The sequence below is a fragment of the Phyllobates terribilis genome, unplaced genomic scaffold (genome assembly GCF_046119375.1).
Source record: "Phyllobates terribilis strain yellow unplaced genomic scaffold, ASM4611937v1 Scaffold_1__5_contigs__length_1240528914, whole genome shotgun sequence".
Classification (NCBI taxonomy): Eukaryota; Metazoa; Chordata; class Amphibia; order Anura; family Dendrobatidae; genus Phyllobates; species Phyllobates terribilis.
Window position 1 is genome coordinate 785,009,904 of NW_027362761.1, and position 23,067 is coordinate 785,032,970.

Genomic DNA, 23,067 nt, shown 5'->3' on the forward strand with positions numbered 1-23,067 from the left:
ACTCCAAAAGATACATAAAAAAGGCAGATTAATGTTTGCAAATGCACAGAGGAACAAATACCTTAATTTTTGGAGACATGTCCTGTGGTCTGATGAAACTAAAATTTAACTTTTTGGCATAATGACCATCATTACGTTTGGAGGAAAAAGGGAAAAGCTTGGAAGCCTAAGAACATCATCCCGACTGTGCAACACGGGGGTGGCAGCATCATGTTGTGGGGTTGTTTTGCTGCAGGAGGGACTGGTGCACTTCACAAAATAGATGGAATCATGAAAAAAGAAGATTATGTGGCAATACTGAAGCAACATCTCAAGACATCAGCCAGGAAATTAAAGCTTGGGCGGAAATGGGCATTCCAAATGTACAATGACCCGAAACATACTGCCAAAATGGTAACAAAGTGCTTAAGGATAACAAAGTCAATGTTTTGGAGTGGCCATCACAAAGCCCTGATCTCAATCCTATTGAAAATTTATTGGCAAAGCTGAAAAGGCAGGTGCGAGCCAGGCGATCTACAAACCTGGATCAGTTACACCAGTTTTGTCAGGAGGAATGGGCCCAAATTCCAACCAACTATTGTGAAAAGTTTGTGGAAGGATATCCCAAACATTTGACCCAAGTCATTCAGTTTAAGGGCAATGGTACCAAATACACGGCTCAAAAAAATAAAGGGAACACTTAAACAACAGAATATAACTCCAAGTAAATCAAACTTCTGTGAAATCAAACTGTCCAATTAGGAAGCAACACTGATTGACAATACATTTCACATGCTGTTGTGCAAATGGAATAGACAATAGATGGAAATTATTGGCAATTATCAAGTCACACTCAATAAAGGAGTGGTTCTGTAGGTGGGGACCACAGACCACTGTAGCACCGGCGTCTCTGCCTCCTGCCCGGCAGAGACGCCGTCCCCCTTACCGCCGCGGTCCTGCTCCGGCGTCGTCCGGCCTCCCTGCAGCTGCTGCTGGTGCACGCAGCTTCCCCGGCTCTGTGCTTAGGGCACGCGCACGCACTGCCTCCCTCTTAAAGGGGCCGTGAGGGCTGTCCTAAAAAGTCCCCAGCCAATGGCCAGAGGACTTCCTCTAAAAAAGGCACCTCCTCCAATATGGAGGTGCCCATGCAAGGTTGTTGCTTTGTGATTCTTACTTTGCTTCAGCCCCCAGGTCCTCTGCAAGTCAGTCCTGTCCGCCAGTCTGATCTTCAGTCCAGTCCGCCAGCCTGACTACTCTCCAGCCCGACAGACTGTCCACAGTCCAGTCCGCCTGTCTGTCTATGGGCTCTGCCCGCCTGCTTACCTGGAAGCTCCTGCCTGTTACCTGCCTGCCCGCTTACCTGGAAGCACCAGCCAGCTACCTGTTGTGCCGCCAGCTTGCCTACCCAGAACACTCACCTGACTATCTGCCTAATCAGCCTGCTTGTCTACCCGGACCACCCGTCAGCCTGCCAGCCGAAGCTCATCCGCTGTACCGGTCAGTTCCTGCCTTCTGACCCGTGGGAGTCACATGCTCTCATACAAGGTACCTGGTCCCTCTGCTCAGTTCCTCCCTGGTTCATGGAGTCGACTGAGCCGCCGTGCGACCTTGGTTGGACCGAGTTGATACTTGGTCACGCCCCTCTGGCCCCTCCTTGCACCGCAGCACAGAGGTTCCACCACCCGGATCCGTAACAACCACATCTCAGTACCAATGCTTTCTGGCTGATGTTTTGGTCACTTTTGAATGTTGGTTGTGCTTTCACACTCGTGGTAGCATGAGACGGACTCTACAACCCACAGAAGTTGCTCAGGTAGTGCAGCTCATCCAGGATGGCACATCAATGCGAGCTGTGGCAAGAAGGTTTGCTGTGTCTGTCAGCGTAGTGTCCAGAGGCTGGAGGCGCTACCAGGAGACAGGCCAGTACACCAGGAGACGTGGAGGGGGCCGTAGGAGGGCAACAACCCAGCAGCAGGACCGCTACCTCCACCTTTGTGCAAGGAGGAACAGGAGGAGCACTGCCAGAGCCCTGCAAAATGACCTCCAGCAGGCCACAAATGTGCATGTCTCTGCACAAACGGTTAGAAACTTACTCCATGAGGGTGGTATGAGGGCTCGACGTCCACAGATGGGGGTTCTGCTCACAGCCCAACACCGTGCATTTGCCACAGAACACCAGGATTGGCAAAGTCACCACTGGTGCTCTGTGCTCTTCACAGATGAAAGCAGGTTCACACTGAGCACATGTGACAGACGTGACAGAGTATGGAGACGCCGTGGAGAGCGATCTGCTGCCTGCAACATCCTTCAGCATGACCAGTTTGGCAGTGGGTCAGTAATGGTGTGGGTGGCATTTCTTTGGAGGGCCGCACAGCCCTCCATGTGCTCGCCAGAGGTAGCCTGACTGTCATTAGGTACCGAGATGAGATCCTCAGACCCCTCGTGAGACCATATGCTGGTGCGGTGTGCCCTGGATTCCTCCTAATGCAGGACAATGCCAGACCTCATGTGGCTGGAGTGTGTCAGCAGTTCCTGCAAGATGAAGGCATTAAAGCTATGGACTGGCCCGTCCGTTCCGCAGACCTGAATCCGATTGAGCACATCTGGGACATCATGTCTCGCTCCATCCACCAACGTGACGTTGCACCACAGACTGTCCAGGAGTTGGTGGATGCTTTAGTCCAGGTCTGGGAGGAGATCCCACAGGAGACCATCCGCAACCTCATCAGGAGCATGCCCAGGCGTTGTAGGGAGGTCATACAGGCACAAGGAGGCGACACACAATACTGAGCCTCATTTTGACTTGTTTTAAGGAGATTACATCAAAGTTGGATCAGCCAGTAGTGTGTTTTTCCACTTTAATTTTGGGGGTGACTCCAAATCCAGGCCTCCATTGGTTAATAAATTTGATATCCATTGATGATTTTTGTGTGATTTTGTTGTCAGCACATTCAACTTTGTACAGAACAAAGTATTCAATGAGAATATTTCATTCATTCAGATCTAGGATGTGTTATTTGAGTGTTCCCTTTATTTTTTTGAGCAGTGTACTAATGAAATGCATGTAAACTTTTGGCTTTGCAGTAAGTAATAAAAATGGCTTAAAACATTCTCTCTCATTATTCTGGCATTTGGCAAATATTAAAAATTATGGTAATCCTAATTGACCTAAAATGGAAAAGGTTTATTCTTATTTCATGTCAGATATTGAGAAAAACATGCATATGTGTCTTTTTATATAGTGTATGTAAACTTCTGGTTTCAACTGTATTTCAGGTTATTATAATAAAAGATCATAATTAAAGAGTTATCAGTCTAAAACCTGAGAAATGAGTAATTAAAGCAGAAAATACAAATATATGGCAAATGCTAGTGTGGCGCCCCTGAGGGTTCAGTCGCCACAGAGGTACTGCATCTCACCCAGAGGTGTGGTATCTCACTCTCAGGTAAGGATGGAGTACTGCCCGGGACCCAACCACTTGCATACATTACATTCCACTTCAGAGGGAAGGACGAGATTGCTCCTAAGGGAGAGCATAGTCCCTGGTCCCTGGCTGGAGGGTGGAACCATGTAGTGGGTGTGGGTGGAGGAAGTAGTTTAGGGGAGCACTTCAGTAGGAGTATAAGAAAGCAGGGAACCATCTAGAAGGAGTTCAGTAAGGGGAGAGTCATGCTCAGGACAGCAGTGGAGGAGGTCCAGGCTCCTGGCTCCAGAGCTTGGAGCAGGAGTTGAGAGGAGTGGGGCCTAGTAAGAGAGGCCCAGGAAAGAGAGAGAGAGAGGACGGGAGCAGGGAAGGCTCCAAGAGGAACAGAAGGGATCCTAGGGGCAAGGGAAGTGCGGATGCCACCCGTGCGCCCGAATCTGCAGGAACGTGGAGGGATCAGGTCGCAGAGGGGACCGGCCCATAAACTAGTGGATAACTACAAGGCTCAGCTAGAAACCGGAGGCTTCTGTACTTTCAGAGTGCAGCTGCTCACAACCGCAACTACATCGCTAAAAAGGTAGCCACATAGGATTCAGGGGACTGCAGGTTGCCCGCCAAAATCCGAGGTTACTGGCTTAGGACACTGGTTGCGAGGCGCAGGGCAGGAGGGTGAGAGCCAGAGCAGGAAGACGACCGAGGAAGGCACACGGAATGGGGTCTCATTATGTACTCCTGAAATACCTGAGGGATTGCTGAACCCCTTCCTTGGCGAACGCAGGATGACGTGGGAGGTTACCCTGGTACTGGTAGCCTGGAGTTCAACAACTGTGAGTAAACCTTGAAGACTGCATCCCACTGTGTCCTGGAATTATTATCTGCGCCATCCTCTGCACTACACTGCACAGCAACATCTACCTCATCTATAACATCACTGCACCGCCCTGGAGCTTAGCTCTACCTGTGGAGAGCTGTACCAACTCTGCTGCGTCACCATCAGCTCCAGAGGATCTGCACCGCAGCGGCGTCTCCATATAGCCGCATACCACAGGTGGCGTCATGAACATTAAACTATAAAAACTATAATCCCCTTATATTGACCGCCCTGGGTCACGGACCGGGTCACTGCCACTGTGACATCCCCTGCACCGACCGGCCCGGCACCGAGTACCCCACGGCCCAGGGGGCGCGTCATACTAGCATGGCTTATCATTTTCAATGATGACCAAAAAATTTTTTTAAAGAGAACCTGCCCGCTGATACATGCTGCCCAATCCGTGGGCAGCATGTATCAGGCACTTGTTGTATTATCTCAGACAGATATGTTTGACTCTGAAACACTGAGGCACTTCAAGGAAAAATATACTTTAAAAGCCACCACTTACAGAGGCAGAGACCTGTTAATCCAGGGTGGAGGGTGTAGAGAAGCCGCTGGGGACTCTCCTATCTGACTAGTCTCCAGCACAGCTTGGTCCCTAGTGGCTTTTAAAGTATGCTCTCTGAAATGTCACAACGTTTCAGAGTCAAATATACCTGTTTGAAATCATGCAGTGCTTGATACATGTTGCCTATGGATTGGACAGCTTGTATTAACAGACAGGTTCGCTTTAACTCATATGTTCCACTAAATGGACATTATGAAACGAAGAAGTTCAAGCAAATCAAATTATTACATTTTCGTAAAAAATTATGTTTGCTTTAAGTTTTTTTTATTTAAATATTTGCATTTATATTGTTCATTTTCATATTTGTCTGTATCATTGCCAGAATTTTGTTTATGCAGTGGGAAGTATTCCCCAAGGACAGAGCAGTCAACAGAAGTCAGTGACCACTTCTGCCAATCACACTGCATTATTTTCAGCACTGATCTAAACTGATAGAGTTTGGCACAAGAAAGCACGTTGTCTTCCATACATCACTACCTTTTAACTTTTTTGTTATCACTGACAAAGGAGAGCAGCATGAGTAGTAAGGGAACATTGTACAAGAACCCCTGGATGGTACTAATAAAGTGGAAAACTGAATTGGCACAGTTGAGGAAAAGTGTCTGGCACTGCTACATTTGTTTTTTTGGTTAGGACTGTTAGGGTATGTGCACACAGTGTCTTTTAAACTTCAGTACACCCGCATTGGTTTTGAAGCAGAAGGAAAGACTCCTTCTTTGAAGTGTTTTCTTTAGATGTTTTTGATGCCGGATTTTTTTTTTCTTATTTAACATATAAGATAGTGGTGGCTTCCAAGCAAAAGCCACCTGAAGAATGGCCAGATCACTTCTTTTAGCTGATTTACGGCTTTTGAAACCTCAAGTGGTTAAAAAAAAGCGTTAAAAAAAAACCTAGAAATATGCACAGAAAGTCGTTTTGATATTACTTTACATATGTTCATTATTTTTAACGCTTATTGAGTGCTTTTTCAGGTGGTTACAACCTGAAAAAGGCATTGAGTACACATACCTTTATAGATGCCTTGATCTATGTGAGCACTGTAAAGAACTTTTAATTGTGCACTGTATGGCTGAATTATTTTTAATACTGTGCAATATTATATAATGTTTATAGCGGTGAACAGGCTGATATTTTGTCAGGACCATGTGCTGATATGGCATTTGGGCATGGTATTGCATTTTTACAAGTATAGCAGTATTATACAGGAGTTGTATAATACTATTTCAGTACTGGATTATTTAGGAACAGAAATGTGTGTATTTTTTTTAAATAAACAGACATTGCTGTAGTTATAATGACATTGGGGGAGCTAAGATTGCTATTACAGTTTTATTCTTGTTCAAAAACAAACTCAATAACATTACTAATGTCTATTAGTGACTAAAACACAAGTTTAAGTGACCATTAAATATTTTTACAATGTTTAGTAAATATTCAACTTAATGCAACTAAAAATCCAGCTAGGTTGTATACATATAAGTGCACATTAAAAAAAATGCTGTCACTTTAAATCCAAGAAAGTCTGACTGCTGAAAACATAACGCCCATCATATTATCAGCCATGTGCACAATGCTGAAATAATATACTGCAATACAACCGTTTTCAGGAGCTGACACCATTCAATTAATATGCTTTTTCACACACAAACGCACATATATATATATATATATACATATATATATATATAATTTGGGTGTTATAAACATATATTGGGGACAACGTTAAATTTACAGTCGGAGGAAAACACATTACCGTAGATCCTTAATTAAAAATAAGAATAACTCACAAAGATCTACCCTGTGATCCTCTGCAGTGTCCTACACATGTTTGTGAAGCTTGTCAGCATCACTGCACGACATAGCATGTGTAGGATTACAAATACCAAATCCTATAAAATGATGAACCATTAAAACATGGCTGTTACCCTAATTCACCTTGGTGTCTGCATCTTCAATGAATGTAAAGTTATCTGCAGCATCCCTAGAGAAGATGAGCCAGACAACATGCAAGGTGAGAGGTCCAGCAATGCAGCATCCCACCCACTATGCCACACAGTGAGCACATGGTGAGCACTCAGCAGCACCCTCATCTCCTTGGGGACTCACCTCAAATGTAGGAGACCCACCCTTGTCTCTCAATGTGCAGCCCAGAAGCTCTGCAAAAAACTTTGCCATATACAATCAGTGTATCTGACCAGCAGATATTGCAGTTTAATTCTAATGAAAGGCTTAATATCCAGAGTTGTCCAGGAAAATGTTTTTTAGCATCTGGGTTTCCACATTTCCAAATCTTCCATCCAGCCTTGGCTGGTGATGATGTGAGGGTGCAGCTCCAAGGAATGTCTCTGGTCCAGCATTGTCAGGCTCTTTAGATAGACACACAGGGACTTGAAAGGAGAAATCAGCAGCACTGTCTAGGCTTTTGATGTCTGCTCCTAGCCTTTCCAGCTGAATGTCACTATTACCATAGTAAAAAAGAGAAGGGCCCTGTAGAGGGGGTAGAGAGAGGGACAACACTGCGGCACCCAGAAGACTCTTTGGCTACAGGGATTTGTGACATTGGCAGCAGCTCTTGTGACTTGTGCTGCAGCCTTGTGGGGCTTCTTACACTGCTTTATGTCTGTCCTAGTCACTGCATAAAGATGCAAACACCATTGTCTATACTGGCGTATACTTCTGCGAATCCCAATGTACATTAGTCAAAGTCGCTACGAATAATAACAACTATATTATCATTAATAAACATATAGTTCTGCTTATTTTCCCTGTGCATGCTAGAAGTGACGTGAACTTTATTAACAAGTTTCGTTTGTAGCATGGAAAATAAAACTGAAACAACTTTAAAAATTGTTTAAAGAGGTTACCCCATGTGGAAAGTTCATTTTAATGAATAGATCTTGGAATAACAAGTTACACAATAGGATTAGTGATGAGCGACCACTAAAATGCTCGGGTACTCGTTGCTCGGGTCGAGCAAATTGGAATACTCGGGTGCTCGACCCGAGCAACAAGCCCAATGTAAGTCTATGGGAAACTCGAGCATTTTTCAGGCGGCTCCCCCCGGCGGTCTGCAGAGGGCCTAAAAATTGCCCAAATCGACAGGAACAGTGCTCAAATTACATGGGAACAGCATGGGGAAGACCACTGGAAGCATTTCTGACTCCCAGGTCACTGCTGTGATCAACCTTGTCAGAGGTATTACGCCACTTTTACAGACTCACAATAAAACATGCAAAAACGAAACCAAAATGGATTTTCCTGGGAAATATGTTAAAGAACATCCTTTCCAGGGTAATGACTTGTATATAAGGAAAAATAAATAACCAGCAACAAAAATGCTCCTCCACACCTTGGGCTATGTTCACATGTAGCGTTTTTGATGCGTTTTTGCATTTTTGCATTGCTTTCAACCAAGACAAATGCATTCACCAGGAAATGTCATTTTAACATTTTACAACCTTATCTGGCCATGTGGTGTGTGACACATCATCAGACACATGCATACAGTGCTAAAAAGACATGGGAACAGCATGGGGAAGACCCCTGAAAGCAACTCTGACTCCCAGGTCAATGCCTAAGTGTGGCCATCATAAGTGATCCTTGGCGCATGCGAAGATGCCTTCCGCCATGCACCTGTCGTTGCAGACTTGCAACAATTACCGTCCACATCCTTGTCCCAGTGCAGCGTTCATTTGTCCCTACCCCATTCCTTGGAATGCAAGAGCAAGTGTGCAGCCAGCCACCCACCCTCAGGCTGCAATACTATGCTGCCAAATGTTTGACAGCTGCTTGCACTTGAAATGTGGCCTTTTAGGCTTGTGGAGGCAAAAGTGACGCGCCCCCCGGGCCGGTCGGTGCTGGGGGTGTCACAGTGGCGATGACCCGGTCCGTGACCCAGGGCGGTCAATAAAAGGGGAATAAAGAAAAGAGAATAAAGTTTTTATATATAATGTTCGTGACGTCACCTATGGTATGCGGCTATATGGAGCCGCCACTGCGGTGCAGATCCTCTGGAGCTGTTGGTGACGCAGCAGAGTTGATACAGCTCTCCACAGGCAGAGCTAAGCTCCAGGGCGGTGCAGTGATGATTAAATGAGGTAGATGTTGCCGTGCAGTGTAGTGCAGGTGATGGCACAGATAATAATTCTAGGACACAGTGGGGATGCAGTCTTGTGTTTACCAAGGCAGGGGCTCAGCAATCTCCCAGGTGTTTCAGGAGTACATAACGGGACCCCATTCTGTGTGCCTTCCTCGGTCGTCTTCCTGTGCTGGCTCTCAGCCTCCTGCCCTGCGCCTCGCAACCAGTGTCCCAAGCCGGTAACCTCGGATTTTGGCGGGCAACATGCAGTCCTCTGAATCCTATGCGGCTACCTCTTTAGCTATTTAGTTGCAGTTGTGAGAAGCTGCACCCTGAAAGTACAGAAGCCTCCGGTTTCTATCTGAGCCTTGTAGTTCTCCACTAGTTAGGGGCCGGTCCCCTTTGCGGCCTGATCCCTCCGCGTTCCTGTAGATTCGGGCGCACGGGTGGCTTCCGCACTCGCCGTGCCCCTGGGATCCCCTCACTTCTGGAGCCTTCCTCTGCTCCCATACTCTTCCAGCCTGTCCTCCTGGGCCTCTCAACTTAGGCTCGCTCCTCTCTCCTCTCCTTCTGAGCAGAGCTCCTACAGAGCTCCTGCTCCCAACACTCTCTCCTCAGATTGATCTCTCTGACTGGACTCTCTCTCCCAAGATGGTTCCCCTTTTTATAAGTGCTCCCCTGATCTGCTTTCTCCACCCACACCCACTACATGATTCCCCCTCACTCGATTCCCCCAACTTCCAATCAGGGACAGGGCTCAGCATAAGCCAGTGCATCTGGCCCCGCCTGCTGGTCTGGAATGGTGTAGTGTTGGATGCAGGTGGGTGCGTCTCGGGCAGTACTCCATCCTTACCTGAGAGTGGGATACCACACCTCTGGATGAGATGCAGTACCTCTGTGGCGACTGAACCCGCAGGGGCGCCACAAAAGCTGTCCACGACCTTATGGCAGCGGCGGCCGTGTGTCCATACTCAGTCCCCAGCCGCAGCCGTCACTATGTCGCCTTCGACTTCCACAAGCACGGGTCCCATAACATTAGCTGTGCCCTCCCCAATGCACTTACTGGGAAGGACCGCCTAACCACAAACACGTGGTCAAGTGAATGTGACCAGGGACGGTACGGAGTCAGTCCACAGCTTTTTTTCTGAGAGTTGTATGTCACCACAGCCATATTCTTTAGCTTGGTGAAAGGATTTGGGAAACCGTTTCTACTCCAGCTGTCATTTCTCTCAGGAAGTCCTCTAAAGCTGCTTGCACTTGAAATGTGGCCTTTTAGGCTCGTGGAGGCGGAAGCTGTTCTGTCCACAACCTCATGGCGGCGGCGATCAGGTGTCCATACTCGGTCCCTAGCCGCCACTATTTCTCCACAAACATGTGGTCAAGTGAATGTGGACAGGGACGGTATGGAGCCATTACACATCTTGTTAGTGAGTTGTATTTCACCACAGCCATATTTTTTAGCTCGGTGAAAGGACTGACTTTTGGGAAACCGTATCTACTCCGGCTGTTATTTCTCCGTCACCAGGTTCCGCCCATTGTCACACACGACCATGCCTGGCTGTATGTTCAGCGGTGAGAGCCACAGATCAGGCTGCTGTGTTACAGCTTTCAACATCTCTGCAGCGGTGGGCGGTTTGTCACCTAAGCATTAAGCATGTTACCTTCAGCACAGCCTGTTGCCGCTTGGCCAAGGCAGTGCTGCAATGCTTTCAGCTTGTGACTGATATGGTCTTTCAGAGATGGCGGTTGTACTGGAGGAGGTGATGCAGGAGCTGAACAATGTGATTAGATTGAGGTTACATTGGCGACTCTGGTTTTTATAATAAAGAATGATCCTACTGTGTTTTGTTTTTTTTTATGTTCATTTTTAAGACAAATGCATTCACCGGGAAATGTAATTTTAACATTTTACAACCTCATCTGGCCATGTAGTGTGTGACACATCATCAGACACATCCTGTTTCATTTATGATGGAGGGACTCTGAAAATCACAAACCTTTTTTTATAGGGCCATCAGGCGGCCTTTACTATTCTTAAAGGGCCAGTAGTTGGCCCCTGCTATTGTTAGAGAGCCATCAGCCGGCTATGCTTTCTTGTTCCCATTATTAACAAATGGGTCTCCTGTACTGTTATTGCGTATGCAGTGACTGCAAGGGCTGCCAAAAATTTTAAGGCACTCCAGTGCCCCTTGCAAGAGATGTAGAGGACAGAGAGCCTCCTAAAGACAATGTTCCCATTATTAGGAAGTGGTTCTCCGATAGTGTTTGCCTATGCAGTGAAGCAACGGCTGCCAAAAAATTGGAGGCACTCTAATGCCCCTTGCAAGAGATGTAGAGGTCAGAGAGCCTCCTAAAAACAATGTTCCCATTATTAGGAAGTGGGTCTCTCATAGTGTTTGTCTATGCAGTGAAGCAACGGCTGCCAAAAATTTGGAGGAACTCCAATGCCCCTTGCAAGAGATATAGAGGTCAAAGAGCCTCCTAAAAACAATGTTCCCAATATTTGGTAGAGGGTCTCCCATAGCGTTTGCCTATGCAGTGAAGCAACGGCTGCCAAAAATTTGGAGGAACTCCAATGCCCCTTGCAAGAGACGTAGAGGTCAGAGAGCCTCCTAAAAACAATGTTCCCATTATTAGGAAGTGGGTCTCCCATAGTGTTTGCCTATGCAGTGAAGCTATGGCTGTCAAAAATTTGGAGGAACTCCAATGCCCCTTGCAAGAGACGTAGAGGTCAGAGAGCTTCCTAAAAACAATGTTCCCATTATTAGGAAGTGGGACTCCCATAGTGTTTGCCTATGCAGTGAAGCAACAGCTGCCAAAAATTTAGAGGAACTCCAAAGACCCTTGCAAGAGACGTAGAGGTCAGAGAGCCTCCTAAAAACAATGTTCCCATTATTAGGAAGTGGGTCTCCCATAGTGTTTGCCTATGCAGTGAAGCAATGGCTGTCAAAAATTTGGAGGAACTCCAATGCCCCTTGCAAGCAAGAGACATAGAGGTCAGAGAGCCTCTTAAAAACAATGTTCCCATTATTAGAAAGTGGGTCTCCCATAGTGTTTGCCTATGCAGTGAAGCAACGGCTGCCAAAAAATTGGAGGAACTCCAGTGCACCTTGCAAGAGACGTAGACGACAGAGAGCCTCCTAAAAACAATGTTCCCATTATTAGGAAGTAGTTCTCCCATAGTGTTTGCCTATGCAGTGAAGCAACGGCTGCCAAAAAAATGGAGGCACTCCAATGCCCCTTGCAAGAGATGAAGAGGTCAGAGAGCCTCCTAAAAGCAATGTTCCCATTATTAGGAAGTGGGCCTCTCATAGTGTTTGCCTATGCAGTGAAGCAATGGCTGCCAAAAATTTGGAGGATCTCCAATGCCCCTTGCAAGAGACATAGAGGTCAGAGAGCCTCCTAAAACAATGTTCCCAATATTATGAAGTGGGTCTCCCATAGTGTTTGCCTATACAGTGAAGCAACGGCTGCCAAAAATTTGGAGGAACTTCAATGCCCCTAGCAAGAGATGTAGAGGTCAGAGAGCCACCTAAAAACAATGTTCCCATTGTTAGGAAGTGGGTCTCCCATTGTGTTTGCCTATGCAGTGAAGCAATGGCTGTCAAAAATTTGGAGGAACTCCAATGCCCCTTGCAAGAGACTTAGAGGTCAGAGAGCCTCTTAAAAACAATGTTCCCATTATTAGAAAGTGTGTCTCCCATAGTGTTTGCCTATGCAGTGAAGCAACGACTGCCAAAAATTTGGAGGAACTCCAGTGCACCTTGTAAGAGACGTAGAGGTCAGAGAGCCTCCTAAAAACAATGTTCCCATTATTTGGAAGTGGGTCTCTCATAGTGTTTGCCTATGCAGTGAAGCAATGGCTGTCAAAAATTTGGAGGAACTCCAATGCCCCTTGCAAGAGACATAGAGGTCAGAGAGCCTCTTAAAAACAATGTTTCCAGTATTAGAAAGTGGGTCTCCCATAGTGTTTGCCTATGCAGTGAAGCAACGGCTGCCAAAAATTTGGAGGAACTCCAGAGCCCCTTGCAAGAGACATAGAGGACAGAGAGCCTCCTAAAAACAATGTTCCCATTATTATGAAGTGGGCCTCTCATAGTGTTTGCCTATGAAGTGAAGCAACGGCTGCCAAAAATTTGGAGGAACTCCAAAGCCCCTTGCAAGAGACATAGAGGTCAGAGAGCCTCCTAAAAACAATGTTCCCATTATTAGAAAGTGGGTCTCCCATAGTTTTTGCCTGTGCAGTGAAGCAATGGCTGTCAAAAAATTGGAGGAACTCCAATGCCCCTTGCAAGAGACGTAGAGGTCAGAGAGCCTCCTAAAAACAATGTTCCCATTATTAGGAAGTGGGTCTCTCATAGTGTTTGCCTATGCAGTGAAGCAACGGCTGCCAAAAATTTGGAGGAACTCCAATGCCCCTTGCAAGAGATATAGAGGTCAAAGAGCCTCCTAAAAACAATGTTCCCAATATTTGGTAGAGGGTCTCCCATAGTGTTTGCCTATGCAGTGAAGCAACGGCTGCCAAAAATTTAGAGGAACTCCAAAGACCCTTGCAAGAGACGAAGAGGTCAGAGAGCCTCCTAAAAACAATGTTCCCATTATTAGGAAGTGGGTCTCCCATAGTGTTTGCCTATGCAGTGAAGCTATGGCTGTCAAAAATTTGGAGGAACTCCAATGCCCCTTGCAAGAGACGTAGAGGTCAGAGAGCTTCCTAAAAACAATGTTCCCATTATTAGGAAGTGGGACTCCCATAGTGTTTGCCTATGCAGTGAAGCAACAGCTGCCAAAAATTTAGAGGAACTCCAAAGACCCTTGCAAGAGACGAAGAGGTCAGAGAGCCTCCTAAAAACAATGTTCCCATTATTAGGAAGTGGGTCTCCCATAGTGTTTGCCTATGCAGTGAAGCAATGGCTGTCAAAAATTTGGAGGAACTCCAATGCCCCTTGCAAGCAAGAGACAAAGAGGTCAGAGAGCCTCTTAAAAACAATGTTCCCATTATTAGAAAGTGTGTCTCCCATAGTGTTTACCTATGCAGTGAAGCAACGGCTGCCAAAAAATTGGAGGAACTCCAGTGCACCTTGCAAGAGACGTAGACGACAGAGAGCCTCCTAAAAACAATGTTCCCATTATTAGGAAGTAGTTCTCCCATAGTGTTTGCCTATGCAGTGAAGCAACGGCTGCCAAAAAAATGGAGGCACTCCAATGCCCCTTGCAAGAGATGAAGAGGTCAGAGAGCCTCCTAAAAGCAATGTTCCCATTATTAGGAAGTGGGCCTCTCATAGTGTTTGCCTATGCAGTGAAGCAATGGCTGCCGAAAATTTGGAGGATCTCCAATGCCCCTTGCAAGAGACATAGAGGTCAGAGAGCCTCCTAAAACAATGTTCCCAATATTATGAAGTGGGTCTCCCATAGTATTTGCCTATACAGTGAAGCAACGGCTGCCAAAAATTTGGAGGAACTCCAATGCCCCTTGCAAGAGACGTATAGGTTAGAAAGCTTCTTAAAAAAAATGTTCCCATTATTGGTAAGTGGTTCTCCCATAGTGTTTGCCTATTCAGTGAAGCAACAGCTGCCAAAAATTTGGAGGAACTTCAATGCCCCTTGCAAGAGATGTAGAGGTCAGAGAGCCACCTAAAAACAATGTTCCCATTATTAGGAAGTGGGTCTCCCATTGTGTTTGCCTATGCAGTGAAGCAATGGCTGTCAAAAATTTGGAGGAACTCCAATGCCCCTTGCAAGAGACATAGAGGTCAGAGAGCCTCTTAAAAACAATGTTCCCATTATTAGAAAGTGTGTCTCCCATAGTGTTTGCCTATGCAGTGAAGCAACTGACGCGCCCCCCTGGGACATATTCCTTTTTGAGGGGAATACCCGGCACCGGATCAGATGGGGGGGGTTGTAGTCTCCGAGCGGCTGTGACCCGGCCCGTGCCCAGGGCGTCAAGCTCAGTGTTATGTGGCAGTCCTACAGATGTTATTAAGAGTTCTTTTGTGTCGACTACGCCACCCGTTGTGATGCGGTCACTGTGGCCGCCGCTGCAGCAGGGTCCGCTGAGGCTGATGGTGGGTGCGCAGCTTGGTGGGATAACCCCCAACGGGAGGGGTATAGCCTCAGAGGGGACAGGTGCAGAGGATGGGGGTTGTGGTGGTGTAGTGCAGACGGCAGTGAAGACAGAGTCGGGTTGTGCAGTTAAGGGTGTTTACTTACTGCAGATGTTGTACTGGTCACTCCAGCTGCGAGTGACCACCCGAGCCGTGCTGCGTCCACCAGGTCCTGGATCCAGCCAACCCCCAAACAAGTCCGGAGCGTGGCCCTGAGCTCTCTTTCTGTCCCGTTCTCTGGCCGTCCCCACCAGTAATCCACCTAGGTCCAGCTCCCTCGGGCCTTCTGTTGGGACACCCTTGGCCCTGGGTTCCCTGACCCTTCATGTGGTGTGCCTTCGGGGTGGATGTGATGGGTGACCGTGGCAAACGCTGCCCACGGTCTCCGGTCTCTGGCTGGGGAATGTTTTTACCCCCACCAGCTTGGGTTCCGGTACCCTGATGCCGACTCTTCACCCGGTGCTTTTAGTTGGGATCTCAGAGTCCTTCTCTTCTGTGCTCTGGGTCTCTCTCTTTTCTCCTCTCTCACTCTGGGTCTTTGTCTTTCTTCTCTCCTCTGCTCCTGACTTGTTCTCTGCAACTCACTGACTCTCTGCATCTGACCCTGATCTTTGTTGGTGCCCACCTTATATACACCCTCTATGTGTGAGCTCAGGTGGCCAGCACCCAATGAGCTCCTAACTTTACCCAGGCTGCTCCCCCTATCTGCCCCTACACTACTTGGGATGTACCACCCCCCTCCCACTCCAGCCAGGAACAGACTCGGTCGTACCTGCACATTTCTAAGTGGGAGTACCGTCGGCCTGTTCCCCGGAAATGGGATGTGTGTAGTGCATGCAGCCTACCGAGCTCAGTTCCACACTCCTTCCTTACCCGGGAGTGGAATATCACACCTCTGGGTTGAGGTGCAATACCCCTGTAGCAGCCGAATCCTCAGGGTGCTACATTCCCCTCTGGTAAATCACAGCACGTCCTCGGGCTGTAAGACATAAATAACACCAAAAACATACATTTTTTTTTTTTTCATAAACATATAAAACATATAAAACATTATATATATAAAACTTTTCATATCAACATTCTCGTCGTCTCTTGTTTCAGGTTCCTCCTCCGGACACTGTGCAGCGTGTGTCCGGGAAAAGTGCGACAGTCTCTTAGAAAAACTGGTTTTCCTATAAAACCGGTAGGGGGCGCTTTAGGAAGCGCAACTATATACAGGGGAAGTTGGCCGCTCTCAGTCCTCGGCCAGGTAGAGGGAAGGGAATGGCTGCTCACAGTCCTCAGCCTGTGGGATTAAGGGGTTAACGGGTAAACAGTTCACTCAGCTGGTCCCAACGGGGACTATATATATGTAGCAACAGTTTCTCTATACCCCGATCGGGTAACTATTTACATCACTTCTCTGCCGCACTCAACGGCGTCTTCCTCCTGCTCTTTGCTTATAGCTGGTTGTAACTTCAGACCCGTCCGGGTCCTCTTGCTCCTCCTCCTCGCACTGCAACTCCTCCTCCGTCAGGCGGTGTACGTGGAGGGCGTAAGGTCCTTTGGCACACTTGTGCCGGGTAAAGGTGACCTCGTCCCCGATATAAAGGTCACGACCTCTGTGCCCCTCCGGCAGATGGGACTCCACATCTCTGCGCGTGACAAAGACGTCGCCGGGGGTGTTGTTGTCTCGGATGAAGCCCCACCCATGCTGCTGGTTAAACTTTATTACAGTCCCGGTGGTACGGGGACTGTGCGCTGCACGGGGGTCCCTCCTGGTCCGGCTCTTTTGCTCGGCGCTCCTTATTTGGGCCTGTTGTTCCCGGACCCGCCTCTCTCTCCGCTCCCTCGCAAACTCCTCGAGCTGTTGGCGGCAGCACTCAGCACGCTCCGCTGCAGCTGCCCTGGTTTCCTGAGTGAACCCCATTAGATCTTCTCCGGTGGGGTCCCACTCAAACTGCGCTTCCGCTAGCGGGGGCGAGATCCTTATTACGGGCTTCGGAGCCGGAATCAGGGGTGCACACATGGCCCCAACCCTCCTCTGGTGCTCCAGTTCGTAATACTTCTGGGGCCAGATGAAAGGCTGCCCGTCCGGCCACGTGTGCTGGGCAAACAAGTCCTCTCCCAGACGCGGCACCCTTGGTTTTACGGGTGCGGGCGCGGTGGTGGTGGCGCCCGGGTTGCCCAGGCCTTGCGGCCAGGCCTGGGGCACCTGGAAGGTGAAGGGCACCGTTAATACGGCGGCGCCCTGGGCTACCTGGCCTTGCGACCAGGCCGGAGGCTCCGCGGAGGTAGGGGGCGCTGTTGGTGATGCGACGCCCGGGAATTCTAGGCCCTGCGACCAGGCTGGTGGTACTTCCTGCTTGGTCACGCTCGGGGTCGAGGCGTGTGACGTCACAGGGGTCGCGGCGGCGGCTTCCGGTTGGGGCCTAGTCTGCGTCGGTGACATGGCGTTTTCGGGCACAGCAGGGGGACTTTCGGGCTCTGCGACGGGGAGCTGGGGCAGGTAAGCGGTGTCACGGCTTGGGGTATAGGCGTCCCCTTTACCTGCCTCCATGCGTTCGGCTCCCTCCTCGGCGCCGTCTCCGGCCTTGGTTCCTCCCGCGCCATCCTCAGAGGCGGTCTGCTTCCTCATCTCGGCTGGCGTGCTCCGGGTCTTGGTTTGCTGGGCCATCTCCCGGCTCCACTCCGCCAATGTCTCTCGCTGTACCCGGGCCATCCTCCGTGCGAGGCCCTCCAGGGCAGTCTGTGCACACTCCCGGTCTCGGGGGAGCTGTGCAAGGACCTCCACTAGGCCTAGTGGGGTCGTGGTGTCCAGCAGGCTCCTGACCAACGGGTCGGTGCTGCTCTGCTCTTCTTCCAGCAGGCTCCTGGCCAGCGGGCCGGTGCTGCTCTGCTCTCTGGACATCTCCGGGTGAGCTTCACTGCTACTCCTCTCCAGACTTCTTGCCTCCGGGTGTGCTCGCTCCAGACTGCTCCAGGCGGCACCCATCTTCGTTCTTTTCTTTCGTCTCCTCCCACTTCGAGGGCGGTCCCGGGGCAACTCGGTGACTGTCAGCTCCAGGGGTAGTTCTTTCACGCTGACAGACACCTCTAGCATCACAGTCTCTGTTGGTGGGGGCGGTTTCCACTTTTGGCGCCATTTTCTGTCCTGGCCCACGATGGGAGGCGGCCTCCTGCCCTCCTTTGGCACGCCCATAATGGCGTCCGCTGCTCTTCCAAGGCGGGAAAAAGCTGGAAATGGCGGGAATCGCTTCCCAGTGGCGGGAAACTCGGCAGATGGCGGGAACAAGCTGGAAATGGCGGACAATCGGCGGGAAACGACTGGTGATGGAGTCCGATGGCGTGGACCCTCCGGAACCGGCGGGAGACTTCTTTCTGAGGTAAACTTGCACTTTTCTTCAGGCACGCAGTACCCGGTTGTTGTGGGCACGTAATCCTGCCGACTACGCCAAAGTTGACGCGCCCCCTGGGACATATTCCTTTTTGAGGGGAATACCCGGCACCGGATCAGATGGGGGGGGTTGTAGTCTCCGAGCGGCTGTGACCCGGCCCGTGCCCAGGGCGTCAAGCTCAGTGTTATGTGGCAGTCCTACAGATGTTATTAAGAGTTCTTTTGTGTCGACTACGCCACCCGTTGTGATGCGGTCACTGTGGCCGCCGCTGCAGCAGGGTCCGCTGAGGCTGATGGTGGGTGCGCAGCTTGGTGGGATAACCCCCAACGGGAGGGGTATAGCCTCAGAGGGGACAGGTGCAGAGGATGGGGGTTGTGGTGGTGTAGTGCAGACGGCAGTGAAGACAGAGTCGGGTTGTGCAGTTAAGGGTGTTTACTTACTGCAGATGTTGTACTGGTCACTCCAGCTGCGAGTGACCACCCGAGCCGTGCTGCGTCCACCAGGTCCTGGATCCAGCCAACCCCCAAACAAGTCCGGAGCGTGGCCCTGAGCTCTCTTTCTGTCCCGTTCTCTGGCCGTCCCCACCAGTAATCCACCTAGGTCCAGCTCCCTCGGGCCTTCTGTTGGGACACCCTTGGCCCTGGGTTCCCTGACCCTTCATGTGGTGTGCCTTCGGGGTGGATGTGATGGGTGACCGTGGCAAACGCTGCCCACGGTCTCCGGTCTCTGGCTGGGGAATGTTTTTACCCCCACCAGCTTGGGTTCCGGTACCCTGATGCCGACTCTTCACCCGGTGCTTTTAGTTGGGATCTCAGAGTCCTTCTCTTCTGTGCTCTGGGTCTCTCTCTTTTCTCCTCTCTCACTCTGGGTCTTTGTCTTTCTTCTCTCCTCTGCTCCTGACTTGTTCTCTGCAACTCACTGACTCTCTGCATCTGACCCTGATCTTTGTTGGTGCCCACCTTATATACACCCTCTATGTGTGAGCTCAGGTGGCCAGCACCCAATGAGCTCCTAACTTTACCCAGGCTGCTCCCCCTATCTGCCCCTACACTACTTGGGATGTACCACCCCCCTCCCACTCCAGCCAGGAACAGACTCGGTCGTACCTGCACATTTCTAAGTGGGAGTACCGTCGGCCTGTTCCCCGGAAATGGGATGTGTGTAGTGCATGCAGCCTACCGAGCTCAGTTCCACACTCCTTCCTTACCCGGGAGTGGAATATCACACCTCTGGGTTGAGGTGCAATACCCCTGTAGCAGCCGAATCCTCAGGGTGCTACACAACGACTGCCAAAAATTTGGAGAAACTCCAGTGCACCTTGTAAGAGACGTAGAGGTCAGAGAGCCTCCTAAAAACAATGTTCCCATTATTAGGAAGTGGGTCTCTCATAGTGTTTGCCTATGCAGTGAAGCAATGGCTGTCAAAAATTTGGAGGAACTCCAATGCCCCTTGCAAGAGACATAGAGGTCAGAGAGCCTCTTAAAAACAATGTTTCCAGTATTAGAAAGTGGGTCTCCCATAGTGTTTGCCTATGCAGTGAAGCAACGGCTGCCAAAAATTTGGAGGAACTCCAGAGCCCCTTGCAAGAGACATAGAGGTCAGAGAGCCTCCTAAAACAATGTTCCCAATATTATGAAGTGGGTCTCCCATAGTGTTTGCCTATACAGTGAAGCAACGGCTGCCAAAAATTTGGAGGAACTCCAAAGCCCCTTGCAAGAGACATAGAGGTCAGAGAGCCTCCTAAAAGCAATGTTCCCATTATTAGAAAGTGGGTCTCCCATAGTTTTTGCCTGTGCAGTGAAGCAATGGCTGTCAAAAAATTGGAGGAACTCCAATGCCCCTTGCAAGAGATGTAGAGGTCAGAGAGCCTCCTAAAAACAATGTTCCCATTATTAGGAAGTGGGTCTCCCATAGTGTTTGCCTATGCAGTGAAGCAATGGCTGCCAAAAATTTGGAGGATCTCCAATGCCCCTTGCAAGAGACATAGAGGTCAGAGAGCCTCCTAAAACAATGTTCCCAATATTATGAAGTGGGTCTCCCATAGTGTTTGCCTATGCAGTGAAGCAACAGCTGCCAAAGATTTGGAGGAACTCCAATGCCCCTTGCAAGAGACGTAGAGGTCAGAGAGCCTCCTAAAAACATTGTTCTCATTATTAGAAAGTGGGTCTCCCAAAGTGTTTGCCTATGCAGTGAAGCAACGGCTGTCAAAAATTTGGAGGAACTCCAATGCCCCTTGCAAGAGACATAGAGGTCAGAGATCCTCTTAAAAACAATGTTCCCATTATTAGAAAGTGGGTCTCCCATAGTGTTTGCCTATGCAGAGAAGCAACAGCTGCCAAAAATTTGGAGGAACTCCAGTGCACCTTGCAAGAGACGTAGAGCACAGAGAGCCTCCTAAAAACAATGTTACCATTATTAGGAAGTGGGCCTCTCATAGTGTTTGCCTATACAGTGAAGCAACGGCTGCCAAAAATTTGGAGGAACTCCAATGCCCCTTGCAAGAGACGTATAGGTTAGAAAGCTTCTTAAAAAAAATGTTCCCATTATTAGTAAGTGGTTCTCCCATAGTGTTTGCCTATTCAGTGAAGCAACAGCTGCCAAAAATTTGGAGGAACTTCAATGCCCCTTGCAAGAGATGTAGAGGTCAGAGAGCCACCTAAAAACAATGTTCCCATTATTAGGAAGTGGGTCTCCCATTCTGTTTGCCTATGCAGTGAAGCAATGGCTGTCAAAAATTTGGAGGAACTCCAATGCCCCTTGCAAGAGACATAGAGGTCAGAGAGCCTCTTAAAAACAATGTTTCCAGTATTAGAAAGTGGGTCTCCCATAGTGTTTGCCTATGCAGTGAAGCAACGGCTGCCAAAAATTTGGAGGAACTCCAGAGCCCCTTGCAAGAGACATAGAGGACAGAGAGCCTCCTAAAAACAATGTTCCCATTATTAGGAAGTGGGCCTCTCATAGTGTTTGCCTATGAAGTGAAGCAACGGCTGCCAAAAATTTGGAGGAACTCCAAAGCCCCTTGCAAGAGACATAGAGGTCAGAGAGCCTCCTAAAAACAATGTTCCCATTATTAGAAAGTGGGTCTCCCATAGTTTTTGCCTGTGCAGTGAAGCAATGGCTGTCAAAAAATTGGAGGAACTCCAATGCCCCTTGCAAGAGACGTAGAGGTCAGAGAGCCTCCTAAAAACAATGTTCCCATTATTAGGAAGTGGGTCTCCCATAGTGTTTGCCTATGCAGTGAAGCAATGGCTGCCAAAAATTTGGAGGATCTCCAATGCCCCTTGCAAGAGACATAGAGGTCAGAGAGCCTCCTAAAACAATGTTCCCAATATTATGAAGTGGGTCTCCCATAGTGTTTGCCTATGCAGTGAAGCAACGGCTGCCAAAGATTTGGAGGAACTCCAATGCCCCTTGCAAGAGACGTAGAGGTCAGAGAGCCTCCTAAAAACATTGTTCTCATTATTAGAAAGTGGGTCTCCCAAAGTGTTTGCCTATGCAGTGAAGCAACGGCTGTCAAAAATTTGGAGGAACTCCAATGCCCCTTGCAAGAGACATAGAGGTCAGAGAGCCTCTTAAAAACAATGTTCCCATTATTAGAAAGTGGGTCTCCCATAGTGTTTGCCTATGCAGAGAAGCAACAGCTGCCAAAAATTTGGAGGAACTCCAGTGCACCTTGCAAGAGACGTAGAGCACAGAGAGCCTCCTAAAAGCAATGTTACCATTATTAGGAAGTGGGCCTCTCATAGTGTTTGCCTATACAGTGAAGCAACGGCTGCCAAAAATTTGGAGGAACTCCAATGCCCCTTGCAAGAGACGTATAGGTTAGAAAGCTTCTTAAAAAAAATGTTCCCATTATTAGTAAGTGGTTCTCCCATAGTGTTTGCCTATTCAGTGAAGCAACAGCTGCCAAAAATTTGGAGGAACTTCAATGCCCCTTGCAAGAGATGTAGAGGTCGGAGAGCCACCTAAAAACAATGTTTCCATTATTAGGAAGTGGGTCTCCCATAGGGTTTGCCTATGCAGTGAAGCAATGGCTGTCAAAAATTTGGAGGAACTCCAATGCCCCTTGCAAGAGACATAGAGGTCAGAGAGCCTCTTAAAAACAATGTTCCCATTATTAGAAAGTGTGTCTCCCATAGTGTTTGCCTATGCAGTGAAGCAACGACTGCCAAAAATTTGGAGGAACTCCAGTGCACCTTGTAAGAGACGTAGAGGTCAGAGAGCCTCCTAAAAACAATGTTCCCATTATTAGGAAGTGGGTCTCTCATAGTGTTTGCCTATGCAGTGAAGCAATGGCTGTCAAAAATTTGGAGGAACTCCAATGCCCCTTGCAAGAGACATAGAGGTCAGAGAGCCTCTTAAAAACAATGTTTCCAGTATTAGAAAGTGGGTCTCCCATAGTGTTTGCCTATGCAGTGAAGCAACGGCTGCCAAAAATTTGGAGGAACTCCAGAGCCCCTTGCAAGAGACATAGAGGACAGAGAGCCTCCTAAAAACAATGTTCCCATTATTAGGAAGTGGGCCTCTCATAGTGTTTGCCTATGAAGTGAAGCAACGGCTGCCAAAAATTTGGAGGAACTCCAAAGCCCCTTGCAAGAGACATAGAGGTCAGAGAGCCTCCTAAAAACAATGTTCCCATTATTAGAAAGTGGGTCTCCCATAGTT

The 23,067-nt window shown here is 48.7% G+C and overlaps 1 protein-coding gene across 2 annotated transcripts in view; it reads right to left on the bottom strand.

Moving 5' to 3' along the window:
• The window catches only part of RASGEF1B (RasGEF domain family member 1B), a 690,877-nt gene extending 683,526 nt beyond the window's left edge, over positions 1-7,351 (bottom strand). Inside the window, exon 1 of one of the 2 annotated variants that reach the window (XM_073637008.1) lies at positions 6,953-7,351. In XM_073637008.1, coding sequence (XP_073493109.1) covers positions 6,953-7,021 — 69 coding nt within the window. In that variant the 5' untranslated portion in view covers positions 7,022-7,351. The remainder of the gene's footprint in view (positions 1-6,952) is intronic. The other variant, XM_073637007.1, reaches the window with a different exon arrangement.
• Between the last annotated feature and the right edge of the window lie 15,716 nt (positions 7,352-23,067).